We start from the raw sequence: 22,150 nt of genomic DNA, 5'->3' as shown, positions 1-22,150 counted from the left end.
CATGAAAAAGGTTGAGCACCACTGACACAGAAACATAGGGTTTTTCAGAAAACTGTTAGGATTTAGAAGACTTATTTTCTTTATTTTTGTTTTAATCGGGCCTCAGGTCTAAATGGGTGACGGTGGACGGACCTTCTTTGCCCAGCAGGAAGGAGTAGAAGGCCATGTGGTTGATGCTGAGGTAGAGGAAACCCTGGCGGGGCACGCGTCCCTTCCAGCAGCAGCACGAGTAGTGGGTGACCAGCTTCTCCGACGGCGGGAGGCCAAAGTGACGCTCGAACTTCAGCAGGGCCTCCCGGAACTTCTCCGGGTCTTCCTCCTGGGCGGCCAGGCGGCCCCCGGTCTCCTCCGCTATCAGACCCTTTTGGAGGGGAGGAAAATGCGGAAAAACATTGGGATGGATGGATGGATGGTGAGCAGAGGAGAGGAGAGGAGACAGGATAAACAAGTGAAATTGGAACTGATGGAAAAGATCGTAGCTCGTAGCTCATAGCTAACTATGAGCTTGTAGGTCTGCTATAAAAAAAATATCGTTTCGCCCTTTGCCCTCGGATACAAAGATATTGGATTAAGATATTTGAGACGCTCTCTGATATTTTGAGTATTCATATTGACCCCGATCCTGTACTAATAATTCTGGGTTTGTCAGACTCCATGCCTATGTTGACGAAAGCACAGAAACAACTCTTCTCATATGGTCTGATTACAGCGAAAAAACTAATTCTGACACACTGGAAGAAGGAAGAGGCTCCTGCATTTAAGCACTGGTTAAATGAAATGACTAGTACACTTCATCTTGAGAGAATAAGGTATTTCCTGAGAAACAGGGAGAGACAGTTTGATAAGGTTTGGCTGCCCCTTGTCCATTACCTGAGTAGAAACGATTAATAGACAGGATACCATTGATATGGTTGACTGTACGCCATTTTCTTTTCAGATGTTTTCCATGAGCTTTCTATAATCTTATTATATAGTATGCAGTGTCACTGAGCAGTATGGGTGGGAGGGTTAAGGGATCTTTTTTGTCTTTATTTTTTCTTTCATTTTGTTTCATAAAAAAAGTATTTCATATTATAATGTTTGTAATAATTTATCTGTTAAAAAAAAACATATTTGACAAAAAAAAAAGAGTTATCGTGAAAATATAGTGCAAATCTTTGAATATATATTCTTTCAGAGCGAACGTTTTGAACTCAAATCTTTGCTTCTGGGGAGGTCCCTGGAAGTACATATTTTCAGATGGGGGTCGGCGGTCAATTACATATATATTTTTGGGGGTCCTTGATATGAAAATGTATGAGAAAATGTACGACTGACATAGAAACATTGATTTGTACGTAGAATCGTCCTCAGGTCTAAATGGGTTAAGCTGATAAATGATTGATAATCATGGAGTTCTCTCTCCTTATTGGATAGAACATGGTATTCCGACCTGGAAATTCATTTTCTGATTTATAAAAAAGCTGGAGACAGGGGGAGACCCCTGAACAAACACTCTATAGCAATGTTTACAATAAAAATCACACCCGTGTGAAGAGAGGGGCGTCCATATCATCATACATCGTCTCATTTCGGCCAACTGCAATTTGCGTCTTCAACCTCGTCTTCAATGTTTGTGTTCATACAAACACTCAAAACTGGCAATTCATTGTCAATGGCATTCAATGTGTGCGTTAGTTGTTTGTGATTGTTTTTACATCCCACAGGAGGTGTCATCACTGTGTTCAACATTTTAAGAGCTATATTCAAATAATAATCATTGCTATAGACAGTTTGTTCAGTTAGTAAGTAACAGAAAATAAATGTTCAATGTTTTCACCATCTCTAGCAATGATTGCTATGGGAATACCGAGCTATCACGTATTCTAACTATCCAATATCACTTAACACCACCTTTAACCACATGAACCCTATCGTCTCTACTGTGGGGACGAACATTCTGCGGAGAAAAAAAAGCCATTTTGCGGCTATTCCCCGCGAAGATATTGGGTGTACACGGAAAAGGAGGTGTCTAAGTATTAAACCACTGACAGTAGAGGGTTTAAGAGTGGTTAAACATACTTTGACTTTGCCTTTGACGAAGCTGGCGACATCCTCCTTGTTCTCGAACACGGACAGTGAGTGGAGCAGGTTGTGTAGCAGCCAATCCCAATGCTTGTTCACTTCCTGTATGGCAGCCCCTGACAATAACAACAACACAGGACAGAACCTTTACCATTGTTGACTCTGGGAAAGACTATATCGTTCTACGTTTAAAAAGTGTTATTTTAGATACAGGATTTTATTTCTGAAAACTTAGGTTAGGATTTGGATGTTTTTTTTCCTAAATCAGCCTCAGGTCTAAATGGATTAAGGGGTATTTCACTTTAAAACACTTCTTGGGTCATTTTAACATCTAGTCTGGCTTTCGTGTGCACCCCCAGACAGTTTTTAAGTTGCTTGATTCAATAATTACATATTTGATATTCGGTTAATCAGTTCCACTCCTATTTGTAGGACGGAGCACTATAGCTTCAAGTGGTCAACGTGTTAAGTTGTTTGATATGCTTTTTTTTACCCTGTTCCAGTTTAATGATGGTTTTATATCTCTGTCTGCATACGACTAACTTCCTCACTTTTCTGCTCCATTGCCTTCTGCCGTTACTGCCATAACTTTTTTTTTTTAACCACGACAGATTCATTGAAAACCTTGGTGCTAGTGTGTTGTCTAGTACTGTCCTAATGTGTGAGGGAAAGTGAAACATCCCCTTTTAACCTCTTTCAAACTGGGTTCTCTAATTATTTATGTTTTTCAAAAACACACTGTTGCAGCTCTACTGTACAAGCTCACAATGTTTGTTAACTGTCAACAGTTAAAATGGAGTTTGGCAGAGGGAGTGTAGAGATTACATTAGATAATTGACACTGGGTAAAAACATGGGTTACAAAATAGCAGATCTACAAGGTCATAGCGCGCCACCGAGTGGCGCTACAAGCTTGTAGGTCTGCTATTTTTGAGAAATCGTAAAAATGCAGCACAAATCTTTGAATATATATTCTTTCAGAGCGAACATTTTTCTTATTTCGACGTCAGGCCTAAATGGGTTAAAGTGAAATATCCCTTGAACTAAATGCATGTGGGGGTGGGTGGTTAATGGAGAGGAACTACAGAATACGAAACAACAAAAGAAAACAGAACAGATGTTTTGTGTCAGCCTCGGAAGGCGTTAGCCTCACCGCTAGCGATGACCCAGCTAAGCTGGGAGCCAGGGACCTGGAGGAGGATTCGGAAGGGTGTGACCCTGGCGTTGGAGTCCAGCACCGTGTCCAGAGCGCCCACCAGGAGACCTGAATGAATCAACACGACAACAGGGGGACAAAACACAATGGTCAGCCTGCTGTGGTCACATCTTCTAAAGCAGTGGCTTTACTTTCAACCCTTTTTCCATCACGGTCCAGCCATTAATTATTCAGCATTTGAGCCTATATTGAGCCTTGAGATTATATTGTCGTTGGAAGATTCTGTACACAATTCCATGCTGTATTGATGTGGTACCATTAGGAGAGATAACAAATAATTAAACTTTTTACGCACACACACACACACACACGCAGTCGCACACACGCACACGAGCTGACCAGTACAACCGCAGTCTTATACTGTTGACCACTGAGCAGAGCAACTACACGGGAGCAGTAGCAGGTTCTGTGCCTTCCCAGATTTCTTTCCCTGCCGGTCTGCGGGCCCGAACGTGGGTCGCTATACCGGTCACAATTTACAAAACGCCCAATAGGAAAAAGTATCTGCTACTTTGTGCCGTGGCGCAGTAGGGACTGAGCTGTCCAGAAGTCGCATCACAACACGTTGTGAACCTGCAGATCGGCTATTTTCACTAATATTGTATAACACAGGGCACTATGTAACTTTTTGTTTTGTTAAGAGTAGCCAATTATGTTTTACCCAATTTAGTACCTGCCAATTGAAATTCATTGGCAGGTCCTAAATAGTTTCTACTTCATACTTTACACAATATATATTTGATGTATGCTGTGTTTTTGCAGTTGCACTCAAGCTCATCTTTAGTCGAGTGTCTCACAGACGCAAAATGTGAAACTAACCGACTCATTGCAGAGTCATCTTGAGTCACAAAAATCAATAGTGTTCACGTGTAGCCACAACACTGGAGTCTATTATTATCATATCAGCTCTCTGACAGAGCACAGAGAAGACAGACATTTCACAGCCTGATGTTAGAGAGGCTAGGGGTTGAACTTCGCCTTCTTAGAACTGGGAGATCGCGAGTCTGGTCCGAGCCATGTAAATTTTGGCTGATTTGATTTGCAAGATGCCTCATCTCTTTTAATTATGAATCTAAAATTATCATAGTGGGTCGTGATTTGTCCGACAACAACATGTACAGTGTAGTTATTCGCCCAGGGTTCTATACTAGGCCTCCTGGCCTATACTAGCAAACAAAACAATTTGCTTGGAGGCAATTTTTGCCTCCCGGAATATGGATGCTAGAGTTAATATGGTTCGTAGTAAGGCACTTCAGAATCACATGTAGCCCTGAACGATCAACAGTCAACACCACATGAGCAACAGCAGCAAGCCTATCAATCACTGTGTGCCTATCAATCACTGTGTGCCTATCAATCACTGTGTACCTATCGACGATTCCAACAGACTGTCGATGATCCATCTTCAAGACAATAGAGTCAATACCAGCTCTGTGGCCGTTACAATCCTAGTCTATAGGGAATAATGCATTGTGACATGATTTTAAACATTAACAGAAAGACTTGACATATATGGCGCAAATCAATACATGTCACAATGAATGACAGAAACATGGTAGAGGACATCAGACAGGGCAGAAACAGAGAGAAGGGAGGGGTGCTTTTCTCTGACTAATCTAGTCAAGTCTCAATTTAAAAACAGCAGTTAGTTAATGTGAAATTCGGGCATGACAAATTATAGATACTCCAGCGACCAATTTAGCATAAATTGACTACAGAGAAGAGATGGTTTTATTAACCAAACAAACACTGCGAGGAATCTGCCCAAAGACATCGTGCTTTCTTGTTGGTGTGACCATCACCAAAATACAACATATATATATATATATAATATATATATATATATATATATATATAGCACAGATGTTCAGGAGAGTAGCCCTCGGGGAGCCGATATCTCAGTCATGGAACAAATGCAAACGGCCCAAACATGCACACAAAGACACAATGGGCACATGTGCGCATGCAAACCCACACCTCTGCAAAAATACAAATCGCATTATAAACCTCCCTTCCCAGAGCCAGCTCTCATCATGCTTGCCTTTATGTCTTTCAACCACCAAACTAATAAGCGTCACGCTTTTCCACTTGAGCAAAGACTTGCAGCACACTCAGCCCCGTTGTTCACGGTATCCTAATACATGTCCTCAGTCTCCAGGCCATGTCCGGCCATCATGTCCATTACATTATGAACATTTCAAGAAGCCTGTAGAAAAACAGGCCATCTTTATTGTATTCCAGAGAGCTTTATGCTCAGATAAACGTTCATGCTTTATCTGAGACGGCAGGCTGAAGCGGAAGGTTCCCGGTTCTATCCCCGGCTCCCCACTGTCTCTGGAACACTGTTGAAGTGTCCATAAGCAAGACACTGAACTCCTACGAGTCTTCTGTCTTGCTCTGAACCCATTAGTGAATGTGTTGTAAAACAGACTGAAAGTCTAGTATACACACCAGAGGCACTTATTTGTGCGACCCAGACACTTTTGAACTGCTGTTTATCTCATAATGAGTATTTATAGAAGTTAGAACATGAATTTCTTTTTGTTTTAGAGTAGCTAATATGTTTTATACAGTCTCCAATCTAGTTGTTATGCCAGCTGATTCACTCACACACACACACACACACACACACCTGTGTGTTGTCAGGGAGAATGCAGAGCAGCTCCGTCCCACCCCACACACTCCCTGCTGACAGCTGCCTCCCCGGCCGAAAGGGTACATGCATGCATAGAGTTATATAAAATAGAGACGTCACCGGATTTCTCCTCCTATCCACTTGCATGGAGTTGCTCACCCTGAGCGCATGAGGCCATTTCACCCCTTCTTCCGGGAATGGAACAGAGTGCATTCTGGGATGCATTTGGGCCAAACACATGAACGAGTCAGTACCGTGTGTGCGTGCACTGCGAGCGAGTCATGGGCGAGCGCCGCCGTTGTTGTGTATTGGCTCGGCCGCCTCGGCACGTCCATGTGATTGACCCAAATGCTGCTCGAGCTGCAGTACCTACTTTCGGCTACCATGTCTTTTTCGCTTCAGTGTTTCCTCTCGGTGACGTCTCTATTAATATATACTCTAAGGGTACATGTCTATCTATGTGCTGTGATAAATATCACCCTCTCCACCCGGCCGGCGGCTTTTCGGTTTTCTCCCCCAAATTACGGGACAGTCGTGTTCGTTCGAATCCGCGATGGATTCAAACCCCGCCAAGACTCCACGGTGGTGGGCACTGGGCAGGTACTTAAAAGGATTCTAACCCCTAGACTTCACGGTGGTGGGCAGGTACTTAAAATGATTCTAACCCCACCTAGACTTCACGGTGGTGGGCAGGTACTTAAAATGATTCTAACCCCTAGACTTCACGGTGGTGGGCAGGTACTTAAAAGGATTCTAACCCTGCCTAGACTTCACGGTGGTGGGCAGGTACTTAAAAGGATTCTAACCCTGCCTAGACTTCACAGTGGTGGGCACTGGGCAGGTACTTAAAAGGATTCTAACCCCCCCTAGAGTTCACGGTGGTGGGCACTGGGCAGGTACTTTACCACTGTGCCACGTGCCAATTTTTGTATTCAGGACGATGCTGCTGGTTCTTCCGAGTTCACACACTCTGAATCAACCTGTATGAATGGAGCATGCAAAATATTCACAGGCAATCATTTAACCTTCATCATCCTCTATCATTTTAGTCATCCCCCCCCCCCCCCCCCCCCCCGAGAGTAAAAGGCCTGGAGTCAGATCACTATCAATCCGTGTTGTGTCTAGCATTCCCATTTCCACCTTCCACAAGCACACCAACACAGGGGTTGACACCAAGGTCTCAGAGGTAAAGGTCATGTTCTACTTTGGCCATGTCTTGCGACCCCCGCTCCACACCCTACACCCCCAATACAAATTGACCGCTACAATAGGCTTAATAATAGAGAAAATGCATCATAAATAAACCAGATATAATCATTAAGGAATGTTTATGCATGTGTACCATGTAAACTCTGAAATTTATTTTCCAGCCATTCAACCCCCCAAGGGTTCCCAACCTGAGCCCAAGGGGTCGCAACAACCCCCAGGTTGAGAACCGCTGCTCACAGGTATAATCACAAACACACACACACACACACACACACACACACACACACACACACACACACACACACACACAGAACACGGTTCTGTCCCGCAGCCCGTTCCACACCACATCTGAAGTCTGCCAACCCGACGACAACACAAAGCTCCCCGTCTCCCACCCTGCAAACCACTCCACCGCACAGAACCATTAACTATCCAAGATGGCAAGGCAGTCTTTAGAAATCATTGTGCTCACTAGCTTATACAGGGACATTGTTGGGGCTATCACTGTGGAGATGTTGATACTAAATCTGACCCCCCCCCCCCCCATCAGCCAACTAGAATGGCTTCACAACAGTCTGGAAGAAAAGTGCAAGATTGAAGAAATAATAAAGTGCAGCTAAGGAATTTGGCTCTGTGCCTACATGTCTTCTCATTCAACTAGGGATGCACCAAATGGGAAATTCTTGGCCGAAACTAAGGTAACCCCGCCAGTTAATTTACTATATGGTTTCGGGCTCTTAAAACCAACCGAACCGAATAGAGCGCCGAAGTCCTGACGTCACTCTCTCATCCTCTCGATTTCCCATGGTCATTTCTCTATGGAGAATAACATGGGCTCGTCTTAAAATCGTCTCATATAAGCATTGTGGTCCAAAAATAAACAAGCCGTCTCCGCTTATTGTCAGGGAGGTGTCTCTGTATGGTTTACAACCGTTAGTGACTCATATATAATACAGTCTGCTTCTAGCGAAAATGTAACAGCAGCAGTAACAACAATAGCGTTTTCTCTCAGTCAGTTGATTCCATATGAGTGTAACGGCCGGGATGACATTTTTCAAACACCGTTCTTAAATGAGGCAATCTAAAATACCTCTATGGGGATTTCAATGCAAATAAAATCACACCCGTGTGAAGTGAGTGGTGCAACTCTGTGTGGGGGTGGGGGGGGGAGGGGAGTTCCAGACCCACAGGAACGCAGCCAGGCTGCCGGCCCGATTCCGGCGAGCCGCCCCGTGTCCGAAACGGTTGAGAAAGGACAGAGTTACCGTGTGGGGGTCCCTCTACTGTACTGTACCGTCACTGTACTGACCCACAGGAACGCAGCCAGGCTGCCGGCCCGATTCCGGCGAGCCGCCCCACGTCCGAAACGGTTGAGAAATGACAGTTACCGTGTGGGGGTCCCTCTACTGTACTGTACTGTACTGTCACTGTACTGGCACACCCAAAATCACCATATATACAGTTAATACGTGCGTGTGTGTTTGTGTGTGTTAGGTTGCGCACAGGTGGTGAAAAACAACCCAGCCAGCTGCCAGCCACCCACACAGCTCCGTAAGGGAGTGGTTGCACCACTCAAAAAGTAGATGAACCCGTGGATTTGTGCCCTCTACCAATATTGACGTCATACTTCGGTGCTCGACCGAATATGCATTTCTGCCACTATTACGCTCACATTTGCATTAAAATGTTTCAAATAATATTCCACAATTTTCACATTCTCTCTTTTTTTATATCGCCCTCAGATTTGCTTTGTGAGCTTGTCCATCAACTATTTTGAAATAGCCCATCTTATCTATATTCTCTCAGATTAAAGTGGTTAAACTGATTTTGATGGCATAACAACTAATTTTGAGAAATCACCTAGTTTTGCTGGAACCCCCTGGAACACCCCTCAAGACCCCCTGGGGGTCCCAGGACTACACTTTGAGAACCTGACTGGGCCTACACAGTACAGAATACTGTAGATGACTACAGTTATCTAGGCTCCTGCCTTGTTTGAAATGAGAAGAAGCAACTGGGGTTGCACTTGCAAATTAGCCTTGGCTACAAACCCCATGTACAGTACAATGCGGTTTCATGTTTTTACAACTTGATACATTGTTTTTTTGTATTGTCCCTGTTAAAAATAAACAAGGAAGACAGTGTTGAGATGAAAGAGTAGAGTCACAGATGTTTTCTTGTCCAACCCTGCCCTGAAATGTGTTATCATTGGTGTGATGGGAAATGGAAAATATGTGAAGATATGAACACATTTTCCCCTATTTGTACTTATTTAACCACTTCCATATTTTTTTGTATTTCGTGGTCTAGCTGGCACTGTAAAGTTTACAGTTCTGCAATTTCCCGCTGTGTGTGTGTATTGTCCATGAACTATATAAGTTATAACTGTATTCCTTTGTTAATTGTTTCATGTCAGCTTATCACTCACTGCACTAGCACTTGCTAAAGGAAAAACTCCCTTTATGAGTCTCATACTTGCCATAGTGTTTTTGATGCCGACTGTGATAACCGGTGGTGCATGAGGGAAGTTACTCAGATGTTTTACATACCTAAGTAAAAGTAGCAATGCCACTACATAGAACATATTCTACATAGTTGTTCTATGTCGAATATGTTCTATGTAGTGCACTCCAAATATGACTTCAGTAAAAGTACAAAAGTATTGGCATCAATATATACTTTTACCACAATCACAATGAGAAACTAGTCTACTACACAAACAAAGTCAAATTAAAAATCTAACTTCAAGACACGGCCAATGTCACCTGGCTTTGACCTGTGAAACAGTAGTTGAAACTAGGGCTTGGCGAAACATCAAATCAATAATATCCCAATTATATTATATTATATATATTATTCACACTTTTGCCTCGATTACGATTAACGAAGGACTGGAGTATAAAAAAAGATATCTGGTGAAAATAGCAGATCTATTGGAACGTTTCGTTGATGATGCATGCAAAAACAAACAACCAAAAAACAGCTTCTCGGTTATTCGATTAACCTAGCTTATAAGATTAAGTTGGTTCGAGCTTATGCATTTCGGTTTTGATATATATAATCTTTGGTAAATTGCCCAGCCCTGGTGGAAACCATCATGACAAACATGCATACAGTACAATGCCGTCCCTGGACAGGAAGAGCTACTATTCTCTTTTACGAGATGAGGGAAGTCCCGGTGAAGGAAAGACTAAAACAGGATGGATTATCTTCTAGCCCAGTGGCTCTCAAAGTGGCGTCTGGGGGCACCCCCAGGAGTCCCCATAGGATAGGATAGGAGGTTCTGGGGAATCCCCAGCAAAAATTACAACAAAAGGAACAATTACATTTCACTATCGCCAGCTGTAAGTTAGAGAAAAACATATAATACAGTAACTGTAGTTACTGTACACAGTTTTCACCCTCACCACTGTTATCTCCACACCTACAGTGATTGTGAATATAGTCAGCAACTCAGCATACTCTACAGTCTACACTGTACAGTATTATAACGTTATCATCACGTGTAGGCTAATTCAACAAGTAAAACAACAATCAGTTCAAATGATGATCCTTGTATGCATACTGTAGGCAGAATAGGGCTATAGTGGTAGAGAGACAGACACAGATTTAATAGCATTTCTATGTCTGTAAAATCAATCAATGTTAATTTAACTCTGAGAGTGTACAAATGGATTTGGTTCCATGTGTACACTCTCAGAGTTACAGACCGATGAGGGTCCATTTGGTTCCAAACTATAATTTAGCTGGGGACCCCCTGCCCTGGAACTCCCTCAAGGACCCCTGGGGGTCCCCGGACACCGGACCCCACTTTATGGGGGTCCTTGGCCTATGCACATTGTGTATGTACTGTAGGAAAGTGGTTCCCAAAGTGGGGTCCGGGGACCACCAGGTGTCTTTGAGGGAGTTCCAGGGGGTCCCCAGCTAAATGATAGTTTGGAACCATATGGACCCTTACAGGTCTGTAACTCTGAGAGAGTGTACAAATGGAGCGGGTCCATTTGGTTCCATGAGTTAAATTAACATTGATTTTACAATATAAATTGGGATCTCTGAGATAGGAATGCCATTAATGGGGGTCCGTAGCCTATTGCATAACAAACTGGGGGTCCTTGAAATGAAAATGTTTGAGACTTGAGATGAATCACTGCTAGAGCTGTAAACATCTTCTCTTATGGGGTCTTCCTGGGCTGACATATCTTTTCAAATGGGGGGCACGGAGCTAATTATAGTGTCAATTTGGGGGTCCTTGACATGAAAAAGTTTGGGAACCGTTGCCATATGGGAACAGATAGAACATGATGCAGGACAGGGGTTGAGGTGAGAAGGAAGGTGGTTTGTTTTTGTTAGTTGTAGTAGCCTACCTGAGATCTTCCCCGCGGTGTCCCCATGTCCTCTTCTGCGCTGCAGAAGGAAGAACTCGTTGGACTTCTCCGTGAGCCACAGCTTCAGAGCGTTCTTCAGCAAAACTTCCTCCGGATTGAGCCACATATTACTTTATGAAACCATTTACACGCGCGCGCACACACACAGAGACCAGACGGGGAGAGAGAGCGAGAGAGAGAGAGAGAGAGCGTGTGCGAGAGTCGAGAGGAAGAGAGAGAGAGAGAGACGACAGCAAGAAAGTAAAACAAATCTTCCTGTTGTTGTCAGCCGCAGCAGCAGCTCCAGAAGAACACGCCTTTATCTGGTCTAATAGTCAACGGGACGTCCATGATACGGTGTGCGGTTGTTCCTCTGTCAGCAGCAGCGGTGTACCGTGTGCTGGTGGTTCATACTTTCTGTTTCTACTGTCACTCCCGTCTGTCTGTCTGTCTGTCTGTCTGTCTCCTCCCCTCCCGTCCGTCCGTCCAGCGTCCAGAATCCAGATCCATAAGAAAGACTCCCCCGCGCGCTGCTGGCCAATGGAGAGCGACGTCGTTACGTGGCGGCCATCTTACTGGGGTGCAGCATAACATGTCTATGGGGCATGCACTTTTTTAAATAACCATAACTTGCTAATTTTTTTTAAACGATTTGGTTTGTTATAAACGTCAGAGACGTCCGCATACTTATATATGCTTTTATATATGACGATTGACGTTCATATAAAATAATACCATTTAGCAATTAGCAGATACGCATCCTGAATCATAGTTGATAACGTTTGTAATAAATCAAGACGTTTTTTATATCCGTCAAGAAAGATTTGAGCGAGTTATGAGTATTTTTGTTTGAGCTGCCATAAAACATACTGTACTGTGGCACCGAAGCAAGATGGCCACCGGGTGAACTACGTCAGAGACTTCGACTTGAGCCATCTAGCCTTTATATGTCTATGGTCCAGATCGTCCACATTTGCTCATGCTTCTGTTCTCACTTCTCACCAACCAACCAACCATGATGATAGAGAAGGAGCGCCATGTTTCCGCGTTTTTCCCAAGGAGTATGCTAGGAAGGAGAGGTCACAGTGCGACCTCTCACTTGAATGAATGAAATGAATGGAGAAAAAAAAAACAGACTTCAATACATCAGATTTCTTCTGGCTCGACTTGTCTTGACCCCCTTACTATCAATCCCAGACAGACTGCTTAGACCGTCTTCTGATTCTGAGTGACATGATGACAAATACATCTCCTTCTTCAATATACTCCTGAATGCAACGCGGACCATTGGCCCTTTAAATGCCCTTTCGCAGTATAAAATATTAAAGATACTATTAAATATTCTTAAACGTGCCATTTAAGATGCACAGTCCGAAGTGTCAACGTCCTTAATGAATTGAAACAAATGTAATTTATTTTGCGATTAAGGACTACGGAGCCAACACTACACTGACTGCATTTCCCACAATGCCACGCAGCCGAACGAGAGAGGTCCCCGGTCGCATGCAGTACTGCGCGCGCGCCGGTGTGTAGCGCAGCACAAATAGCAGATCTGCAAGCTCTCGACGTGTCGCAGCGCCAGGCGTTATGAGCTTACAGATCTGCTATTTTCGCTGCGCGGACATTATCAGAGCATAGTGTTGTGAACGGACCCGAACATTATTATACCTTTTTGACAGCTACGAAATTGACTTAAAATCGTCCCAAAACGCCTCAAGGTGGACACGTATCGGCTTTGTAAGTCTATTATGTACCCTTTGAATTGATCGGTTATGACTTTTGTCATAACGATTTGGTTTGATTTCAGCCACAAAAATGACCGCCCTGGTTTTCTAAGAGTTAGCTAGCTATGCTATTGCTAACTTTATACGTTGTGCTAAAAAAAATAAAAATATGAATGAATGGAGTTTTTTGACATGTGTTTCCAGTGTATGGAGGGCAGAATATCTATGTTGTTAACTTGTTTATTGTATATAGTTAGTTGATCTTTAGTTATTTTATTTATCAGTGTACATTACTTACACATACTACTTGAAATTCGTCCTCTGCACTTAAATGTGCTGTAAGTAGTACTATTATTATACAGTTGTGTGTGTGTGTGTGTGTGTGTGTGTGTGTGTGTTAAAGTTAAACTCTATTCAGATAGTAATCATTGTTATAGAGTGTTTGTAAATTTGTTTGGGGGAAGTGCCTTTAATAGGATTATCAAAGTGCTGGAAGAAGTACTCTTAACAAGTACTTTTTAATAAGTAAAATTACCAATACCACCACATTCACAATGTGTAAATAAATACAAACTTCCACTTGGGTAAAAGTACAAAAGCATTGATATGACAGTGTACATGCAAAAGTACTCATTCATTAGTACTAGCAACAATCTGGGAACCCATCAGCAAAAAAAAAAAAATCGCCAAACTCACAGTGTACTAGAGATTGGATGTCGGCCCATTGACTCTGCTTCAGCCCTCCTCTTCCGGTGGCGCTGCTTTGTTTTCATTCCTAATAACAACTCTACATGTTGTGTTGCAGGAGTTGCAGACTGAGTCTCTCTCTCTCTCTCTCTCTCTCTCTCTCTCTCTCTCTCTCTCTCTCTCTCTCTCTCAGTGAGTGTCCACCCCCCCTGCCCTTCCCACACTGAGAACTGCAGCGCACACACCAGACAGACGCTGTGATGACCACGTAGCCAGCGGTGGAGGCGGACGTCCGGAAGTGACACACAGTTATGACTTCCAACCAAAGTGTTGAATGATCACAGCGCCGCTCACCACCACCAACACCACCGTCGTTGTCGACGACATGACGCTCGCCCCCAAGGAGCTGTCCAACCTGCTGGGCATCATCTCGGAGGAGGCCTGCACCAACACCTTCGAGAGCCTGTCGTCGGCCTTCCACCACTACTTCGGCAAGGCGGAGCACTTCCGCGTGGGCTCGGTGCTGGTGATGCTGCTGCAGCAGCCCGACCTGCTGCCCAGCTCGCCGCAGCGCCTCACCGCCCTCTACCTGCTGTGGGAGATGTACCGCACGGAGCCGCTCGCCGCCAACCCCTTCGCCGCCGTGTTCGCCCACCTGCTCAACCCCTCGCCAGTCGGCGGGGATCTGGAGCACGAGAAGGTGCACTCTGGTGAGGGTCTGAGAAGAAAACACCATGTAGAAGCATAGGGGATGCACATGCAGATCGGACACACCGAAGGTCCGACATGCGGAAGTCACCCGTCGCTCCCGACAATGCGTTGGTCCGACATGCATTGCGCCGTGCTTGCGGTTAGGGTTGGGTTAGGGTTTTCGCTTTTCGGTAGGGTGTCTGTCTAATGACAGTCGGACCAATAGTATCTCGGAACTAAAGCCTGTACCCGAAGCATAGACATAAAAAGGTAGACTAGACGCCTTCTTTCGGCTCTGGGACGTTTGTCTCTCAAGGGGAGGCAACATGGAGGCAAGCTTTCCCTGAGATTCCTTGCGAAGCATAGCGGAAACATGAGCGGGGAGGTTCGGTAGGCCAATCAGCGGCACTTGCTTTGGCAATGTAAACGTTTGTTTCCTCGTGCCAATAAAGCTCCCTTGGATTGAATCGATAAGTCCCGTCAAAAAGACACGCTGTGATTGGCCAGTAGTCATTTGAGTAGCAGCGACGCAGCGTGCCTTATTTTATCTTTTATCCTTTTTGCCTGACCAGGACCTGGGTAAAAACATTTTGTTCTGTGCTTAAAACTCCTTGAACCTTGAAAATCGGGATCGGCATCGGCCAACCTCAATCTGGCGTCAGGCGGGCTCAACTTGTGTGTTCCCTTTGATGTGACTGACTGTGTGATCCCTTCCAGGTTTCCTGCCACCCATCACCCAGCCAGAGAAGTTCTTCCTGTCCCAGCTGATGCTGGCCCCGCCCAGAGAGCTGTTTAAGAAGACCCCGCGGCAGGTGTCCTGCATGGATGTCAGTAACATGCCCCACAATATAGACATCAGTGGACTACAGCTAGCCTTAGCAGGTACTGTACATGAATAGACATCAGTGGGCTACAGCTAGCCTTAGCAGGTACCTACATGAATAGACGTCAGTGCACTACAGCTAGCCTTAGCAGGTGCTGTACATGAACAGACGGATCGGTGGACATGGAACTAAACATCTAAAGCTGTGGTTCTCAAACTTAAAACAATTCAAGGATCCCAAGTTTGGTATCAATTAGTCCACAGACTAAGTCCTCACCCATAACTTGGAGAGTGCACAAAAGTTCCATTTGGTTCCATTTGTACACCCTCAGAGTCACCTGTAAGGGTCAATTTGAACCCTTTCAAATAACACAGACTTTGCTTTGTTTTTTTAACACGCATGAACTTGTTTTGTTTGTTTTTTGTATACATGCGCCGTGAGCATTATTGGATATTGTCACTACATTTGTGTGACACTGTATGAAGAAGTAGGCCATGGCATTACATTTGCAAACAAAAAAATACACGTAAAAAGGTGAAATATGGAGGTACACGGTTTCTACCCGACACTAATAATGCTATAATAATATTGAATATGTTAAACACTATACTGTTTCGCTAAATATTTAGCATAGTTCACACTGTCCGTGTGTGTGTGTGCGTGTGCGTGCGTGTGTGTGTGTACGTACACACAGAGCGCCAGTCGGAGCTTCCCACACAGAGCAAGGCCAGTTTCCCCAGCATCCTGAACGACCCCGATCCTGATTCGTCCAACTCGGGCTTCGACAGCTCAGTGGCCAATCAGATCACAGAGTCACTGGTGACGGGGCCACGCCCTCCACTAGAAAGTAAGTAAAGCAAAGAGCATTGCGGTCAGCTTTTAACCACTTAGAACCTAGCAGCATCCCTATTGGCTAGCGGACCAAGTACAGCGCCGACCCCGGTCAGCAAAGTATTACATTTACTGAATATAGAGGGAGAAAAGTGGTTAATTAACAAAAGAATGGTGGACAAAAGAACGTACACCGAGTGACGAGACGTGGTCGCAAAAATGGGTGGTCGTCGCTGTTGCCATTTCCCATTTTTTTTAATATATCATGAACCTGATTAATCGCTAAAGTAATCGATAACATTAATCGCGAAGAAAAATACCGTATTGTACAGAATATTATAAGACGGCCCCCATTTTGATTATAAGACGACCCCCATTTTTCAAGACTCATTTGTGGGAAAAGAACATTGAATCTCAAATAGTCTAGTCCCCGATTATAATACGACCCCGTTTTTGTTTAGCATATTTCCATCGGGGAAATAAAACATCAGTCTTATATCCAGCACAACAGGGTAATGGATAGTTGCAGTTCTAATCTGACCACAATCTGTCTCCCTCCCCAGGCCACTTCCGTCCAGAGTTCATCCGGCCGCCCCCTCCCCTCCACGTGTGCGAGGATGAGCTGGCGTGGCTGAACCCCACGGAGCCGGACCACAGCGTCCAGTGGGACCGCTCCATGTGTGTGAAGAACAGCACCGGAGTGGAGATCAAACGCATCATGTCCAAGGCCTTCAAGAGCCCATTGTCTGCCCAGCAGCAGTCTCAGGTTAGTACAGGGAGGGAGGGATGGGTATGGGTATGGGTGCCAGGTAGGGTGCACTGCAGCGCGACCTGTTGTAGTGAGCTTGTAGATCTGCTATTTCCGGTGCAGATCCATCCGTCATCGGCAGGGATAACTTAATCACTCCCAGTCCCACGCCAAAGCCAAACATATATTCCTCCCTTCTGTTTTACTCAGTTTTAAGTTTCTCTCAGACTCACTATAGCTGCCTGTTAGCAGCTTTAGCCTAGCTGCCTGTAGCAGACCACTATGTTGTTGTTGTTTTGCAAGGAGGGCCCAACTTCATAGGAGGCTAATTTGTGCCATATTGTAATATTAAAATACTACTAACGCACGCACGGAGAGATTCTGTGAGTTTTAAAAGCTATAATTTAATAAGCATATACTGTAGATAGTTGCCATTAATTTATTTCCCGCATTATTTCACCCGCGGTTTATCCACTATTAATTTATAATATATTGAATTGACCCAAATCCACCCTAAACTGCGGTTACCCGCGGCAACCGTGGCTAAATCTGCCACCCGCTGGTCTCTAGTCCGGAATGAACACAAATGTGTCCGGAATGTACAGTATATAGTTTCTGAAAAGTTTGGATGTCGCACGGTTAGACTTTAAATAAAATAATAAATGTAACCTCTCCCCCCCCCCCCCCCCCTGCAGCTGCTGGGTGAGCTGGAGAAGGACCCTAAGCTGGTGTACCACATCGGCCTGTCGCCGGCCAAGCTGCCTGACCTGGTGGAGAACAACCCGCTGGTGGCCATCGAGATGCTGCTCAAACTGATGCAGAGCAGTCAGATCACAGAGTACTTCTCTGTGCTGGTCAACATGGACATGTCTCTGCACTCCATGGAGGTGGTCAACAGGTACAATTTAGGCCTTCAGCAGACGCTCTTAATCCAGAGTGGCAAGAACAAAAACATGGTAATACATCATATACAGTACATAAAAATAGTCGTCATGAATCACACGTAGGCTAAGAACCTAACTGTGGAATATTTATGTCTACATAAAAATCACTGGTAAACTTATTAATTTTGTATATCTGTACATTTTCCTTTTTGGGCACACATTTGATGACGTGTAGAGCTCCGATATTGGGAAAAGGTTGGCGGCGCATGCCATGCAGAGTTTGCAGACAAAATGTTGTAGATGACGGACTCCTTTGGTCCCAGGCCATAACCATTTTTTACACCATGGTGTTTGTCTGGGACCTGTTTTTTGGGGGGGGGGGGTTTAATATTTTTTTTAATTGAGTTTCTTACGTGTGTGCGTGTGCATGCGTGCGTACTTTTCAGGTTGACGACAGCTGTAGACCTCCCTCCAGAGTTCATCCACCTCTACATCTCCAACTGCATCTCCACATGTGAGCAGATCAAAGACAAGTACATGCAGGTGAGGAGAACAACAGCAGAAACCGCTTCATAAGTCTCAGACAACAAGGCAAAGTACCGTACATTTGAAAAGGTGAAATCAATTTAAATATTTTTCCTTTCCTTTGCAGAACCGCCTGGTGCGCCTGGTGTGCGTCTTCCTCCAGTCGCTGATCCGCAACAAGATCATCAACGTGCAGGACCTGTTCATCGAGGTTCAGGCCTTCTGCATCGAGTTCAGCCGCATCCGCGAGGCCGCCGGCCTCTTCCGCCTCCTCAAGACCCTGGACACGGGCGACAACCCCACGGAAGGGGCCAAGCCCGTCAAATAACTAAGCTCCCTACAGAGGGCGGGGAAGAGTGGGGCCCTATAGTTGCCATTATTTTCATGCCCTCCCCCCCCCTGAGAACGCCCACACAGTGGCACATACAGTAGGCCCCCTACCTACACCCCCTCATCCACTCGGTGACTATTGGGTTTCCTCTATGCCGGTTTCAACCAGTGGTCCTTGGAGGGGGTTCCAGGTGGTCCCCGGCTAAATGGTGGAGAGTTGGTAACCAAATGGACCCTTTGTTAGATCTTTAGCTCTTGAGTGTTAAATGAAACCAAGAAGTCTAACACACAATTAGAGAGAGAGAGTTGTTATTTCGATTCGGTCTGCCTGTTATCTCTCCTACGGTACCACATCAATACATCATGGAATTGTGGACACAATCGTATCCAACCACAACAAAATATTATTTTTAGTTTTGGGTCCGAGAGGCTAAATCTCGAGGCTCAAATGGCGAATAAATAATGGACCTTGATATGAAAAGGGTTGAGAACCACTAGCCTGGGTTCCAGGCTGATTCACTGCGTTCCGCGGATCTGAAAATGTCACTGCGCTACTCAGTCTAGACAGAGGCTGCTTGAGTCGCATTTCATAACGTCACCTGTTACGTATCGCCGTTGTTGCTGATACGTCATCAGCCAGCACCACTCTGTCTGTCCATGCTTTTCACTGTTTAAAGAATAGCGCCGTTGGAGACTCGAGAGTAAAAACCTACGGTAAAAAGTAAACGATTTAGTCCACTGTCAGATTCAGTAGTACAAAAACAAATGACGGCTGTGTGGGGTGAGTTTAGTGAATGATAAGGGGACGATGCATGGCAACAGCAGTAGCTGTGTGGGGGTGACTTTAGTGAATGATAAGAGGACGCACGTTGCAGGGCAACAGCAGTAGCTGCGCAGTGCGCATTGATACAACGTCAAACTGGTGTTTTCCCTCAACCCGCACCACAGACCAACCGGAAGCCATGGTTCCATTTCAACCTTTCATGATCCTCGCCTACCTGTGGAGAATAGGAGACTGTCCAGACTGAGTAGCGCAGTGACATTTTCAGATCCGCGGAACGCAGCGAATCAAGCTGGAACCCAGGCTAGAAAACCACTGATCTACGCCAGTTCTCGATGAGGGGTCAGAGAACCCGTAGGGGTCCTTGAAGGGGTTCCACAGCAACAAGTTAACCACGGCACTTAAGTCCTATGTAAAATAGCCGATATTTACGAGCTCACAACACATTGTGAGCTTGTAAATCGACTATTTTCACTGGTTTTGAATATTTTTGTCCAAAATGGGGACACCCAGGTTCAAAGTGGTTAATTTCACTATAATTTTTACCAGCTGGAAGGCGAGAGAATGTACTGTATAAGAATGACTTTTCAGATTACAGGTCTCACCCTCTCCACCTACTGTACACTAACTAGACAGTTGTATTGTAGAATTATGTACTTAAACTAATATAACATTACAACTGATATTTTATGGGGGGCCCTGGCAACAAAATCCTTTTCAAATGTGGGGTCCGTGGCCAAATGCATATTACCATGGGGGTTATTGACATGACAATGTTTGAGAATTACTGCTCTAAGCATCTTTGATATTGATTAAGGGCTTTATTCTCATGCAAGTAAAAAAATGTTTTAGTTCAGATGCTTTTGGAGAGCTCAGTAGTTGGGGGGGAACACTAGCCGAAGTGAGGCTCAATATTGTAAATATTTAGTAATCTACTGTAATAATCATCAGACTCAGATCTTACTGTTCTCTCCCAAGTCATTTGCAGCTCCATTCAAAACTTAACTATTTTTACTTATCCCTTATCTGGAAGAATAAAAGAAACTATGGACTTGATTTGAAAGTTGTTTTTTCCTCTCCTTTTAGAGACTGATGCCTATGTTATTGTTACATTAAACAAAGACTTGAAAAGAAGTGTTTTTCAGCTTGCTTGCTTGTGCTTCCATTGGTTTACCTCAATATACTTAAACCACACCAGCCATTCTCAAACTGGGTGCCATCGTAAATCTCAAGGCACAGTTGTGTTCATAGTGAAAGAGCAATCTACAAGCCTACAACACGCCTTAATGCAACGTGTTGAGTTTGTAGAGCTGTAGATTGGCTATTTTCGTGAAAGCATTTGAATGTAACATATAATGTAGCCCAGGGATACTCAAATAGATAGCTATAACTGAAGAGCAATTTCCGCAATTACCATTTCCGTAATTTCCTCAATTTCCATCCCCGCAATTTCCATTTCCACCATTTCCGCAATTTCCGCAATTAGCATTTCCGCAATTTCCGCAATTTCCCCAATTTCCATTTCCGCATTTCTGCAATTTCCGCAATTTCCATTTCCACCATTTCCGCAATTTCCGCAATTACAATTTCCGCTATTTATTTCCATTTCCAACTATTAATGGCAGCTGGGTTTCATCATTCAAATAAAATAGAATTCTGTCCGTTTAGCTATAAAATTATGTCAGGGAATAGGGATACACAGTATATGTCTTTCATTTGCATTGCATCTCCCCCCCCCCCCCCCCCCAAGCTTTTATTTTCGTTCGAGTAATAGTACAACTCTAATAGTATTACTTATAATAATGTAATTAAAGATAACTTCATTCAGATTTATTTATTTTTATTTCATATTCCAGATTTTTTTTAGATTTTCATTGGTGGGCCAGTCATAATGGTCCCGCGGGCCTGATGTGGCCCACGGGCCTGAGGTTGAGTATCACTGATGTAGCCTATATAATTTGCTCAAATAAGGGATGCCAGGTTGAAAGTGGTTACATTATCTTTAGTAGTTAGAATTAGTTAGATGGATAATGAGTGCACAAAGTACAGTATGTCCCTTTTACCGATATTTTTAGAACTCTTGGCTGTCAGATTTATTTCGCCCCCTGTATAGGAGGAGCCCCTTCTATATTTAGCTATAATGTAGATTTCTGTCTTAACAAATGGAGAATTTACGTCATGTGTCGGAGAAAATCGGTATTTCTTTGTCCTACACAAATATTAAATTATTATTATTATTATTATTATTAAATTCCAATCAATTCCCATTGACAATGAATGGAGAATTTACATCATATGTAGACGAACACAAACTGTTGAATTTCCTCAGGCAATACAAATGGCAGCCTCTGGTGGACAAACCCATTCACAACTCGACTCCCCTTCCACCACCACAATTACACCCATCACCCACAGGTGTCTGCCATCAGCACTCTGAGAACTTTTGGGTGGTCAGCAATTAAATGCACAACAAACAAACTCTTCAATAAAACATAAATGCCATTGACAATTAATAGAATTTACGTCAAGCTGTGTCTGAGCAAATCGGTATTCTTGTCCTACTCAAGATTAAATAACCATTAACGGAGCAATAGATGATAAGAGCGCCCCTCACTTCACGCGGGTGTTTTTTTCTTTCT

The 22,150-nt window shown here is 44.2% G+C and overlaps 2 protein-coding genes and 1 long non-coding RNA gene across 4 annotated transcripts in view; 2 read left to right on the top strand and 1 right to left on the bottom strand.

The window, feature by feature from the left end:
• Nucleotides 1–11,842, bottom strand: part of tbc1d8 (TBC1 domain family member 8) — a 47,049-nt gene extending 35,207 nt beyond the window's left edge. Inside the window, exons 1-4 of the mRNA XM_080785620.1 lie at nt 11,488–11,842; nt 3,217–3,327; nt 2,062–2,180; nt 133–361 (exon numbers count right to left, since the gene is read on the bottom strand). Of these exons, the coding sequence (XP_080641746.1) occupies nt 133–361; nt 2,062–2,180; nt 3,217–3,327; nt 11,488–11,614 (586 nt within the window). The 5' untranslated portion in view covers nt 11,615–11,842. The remainder of the gene's footprint in view (nt 1–132; nt 362–2,061; nt 2,181–3,216; nt 3,328–11,487) is intronic.
• Nucleotides 1–22,150, top strand: part of LOC308331010 — a 302,214-nt gene that overhangs the window by 140,157 nt on the left and 139,907 nt on the right. The gene's annotated exons all lie outside the window — the stretch shown is intronic.
• On the top strand, nt 13,104–20,645 carry cnot11 (CCR4-NOT transcription complex, subunit 11). 2 transcript variants are annotated; one of them, XM_080786095.1, is made up of 8 exons: nt 13,104–13,224; nt 14,017–14,608; nt 15,306–15,470; nt 16,107–16,259; nt 16,807–17,009; nt 17,687–17,889; nt 18,322–18,418; nt 18,528–20,645. In XM_080786095.1, exons 2-8 carry the CDS (start codon nt 14,233–14,235, stop codon nt 18,726–18,728), a joined length of 1,398 nt encoding a protein of 465 aa, XP_080642221.1. In that variant the 5' UTR covers nt 13,104–13,224; nt 14,017–14,232; the 3' UTR covers nt 18,729–20,645. The 2 variants fall into 2 exon arrangements, with proteins under 2 accessions (XP_080642221.1, XP_080642222.1); XM_080786096.1 differs by having other exon boundaries at nt 13,111–13,224; nt 14,092–14,608.

Source organism: Protomyctophum bolini, assembly GCF_963924005.1.
Source record: "Protomyctophum bolini genome assembly, chromosome: 16".
Lineage (NCBI taxonomy): Eukaryota > Metazoa > Chordata > Actinopteri > Myctophiformes > Myctophidae > Protomyctophum > Protomyctophum bolini.
This window is presented reverse-complemented; position numbering and strand designations above follow the sequence as displayed.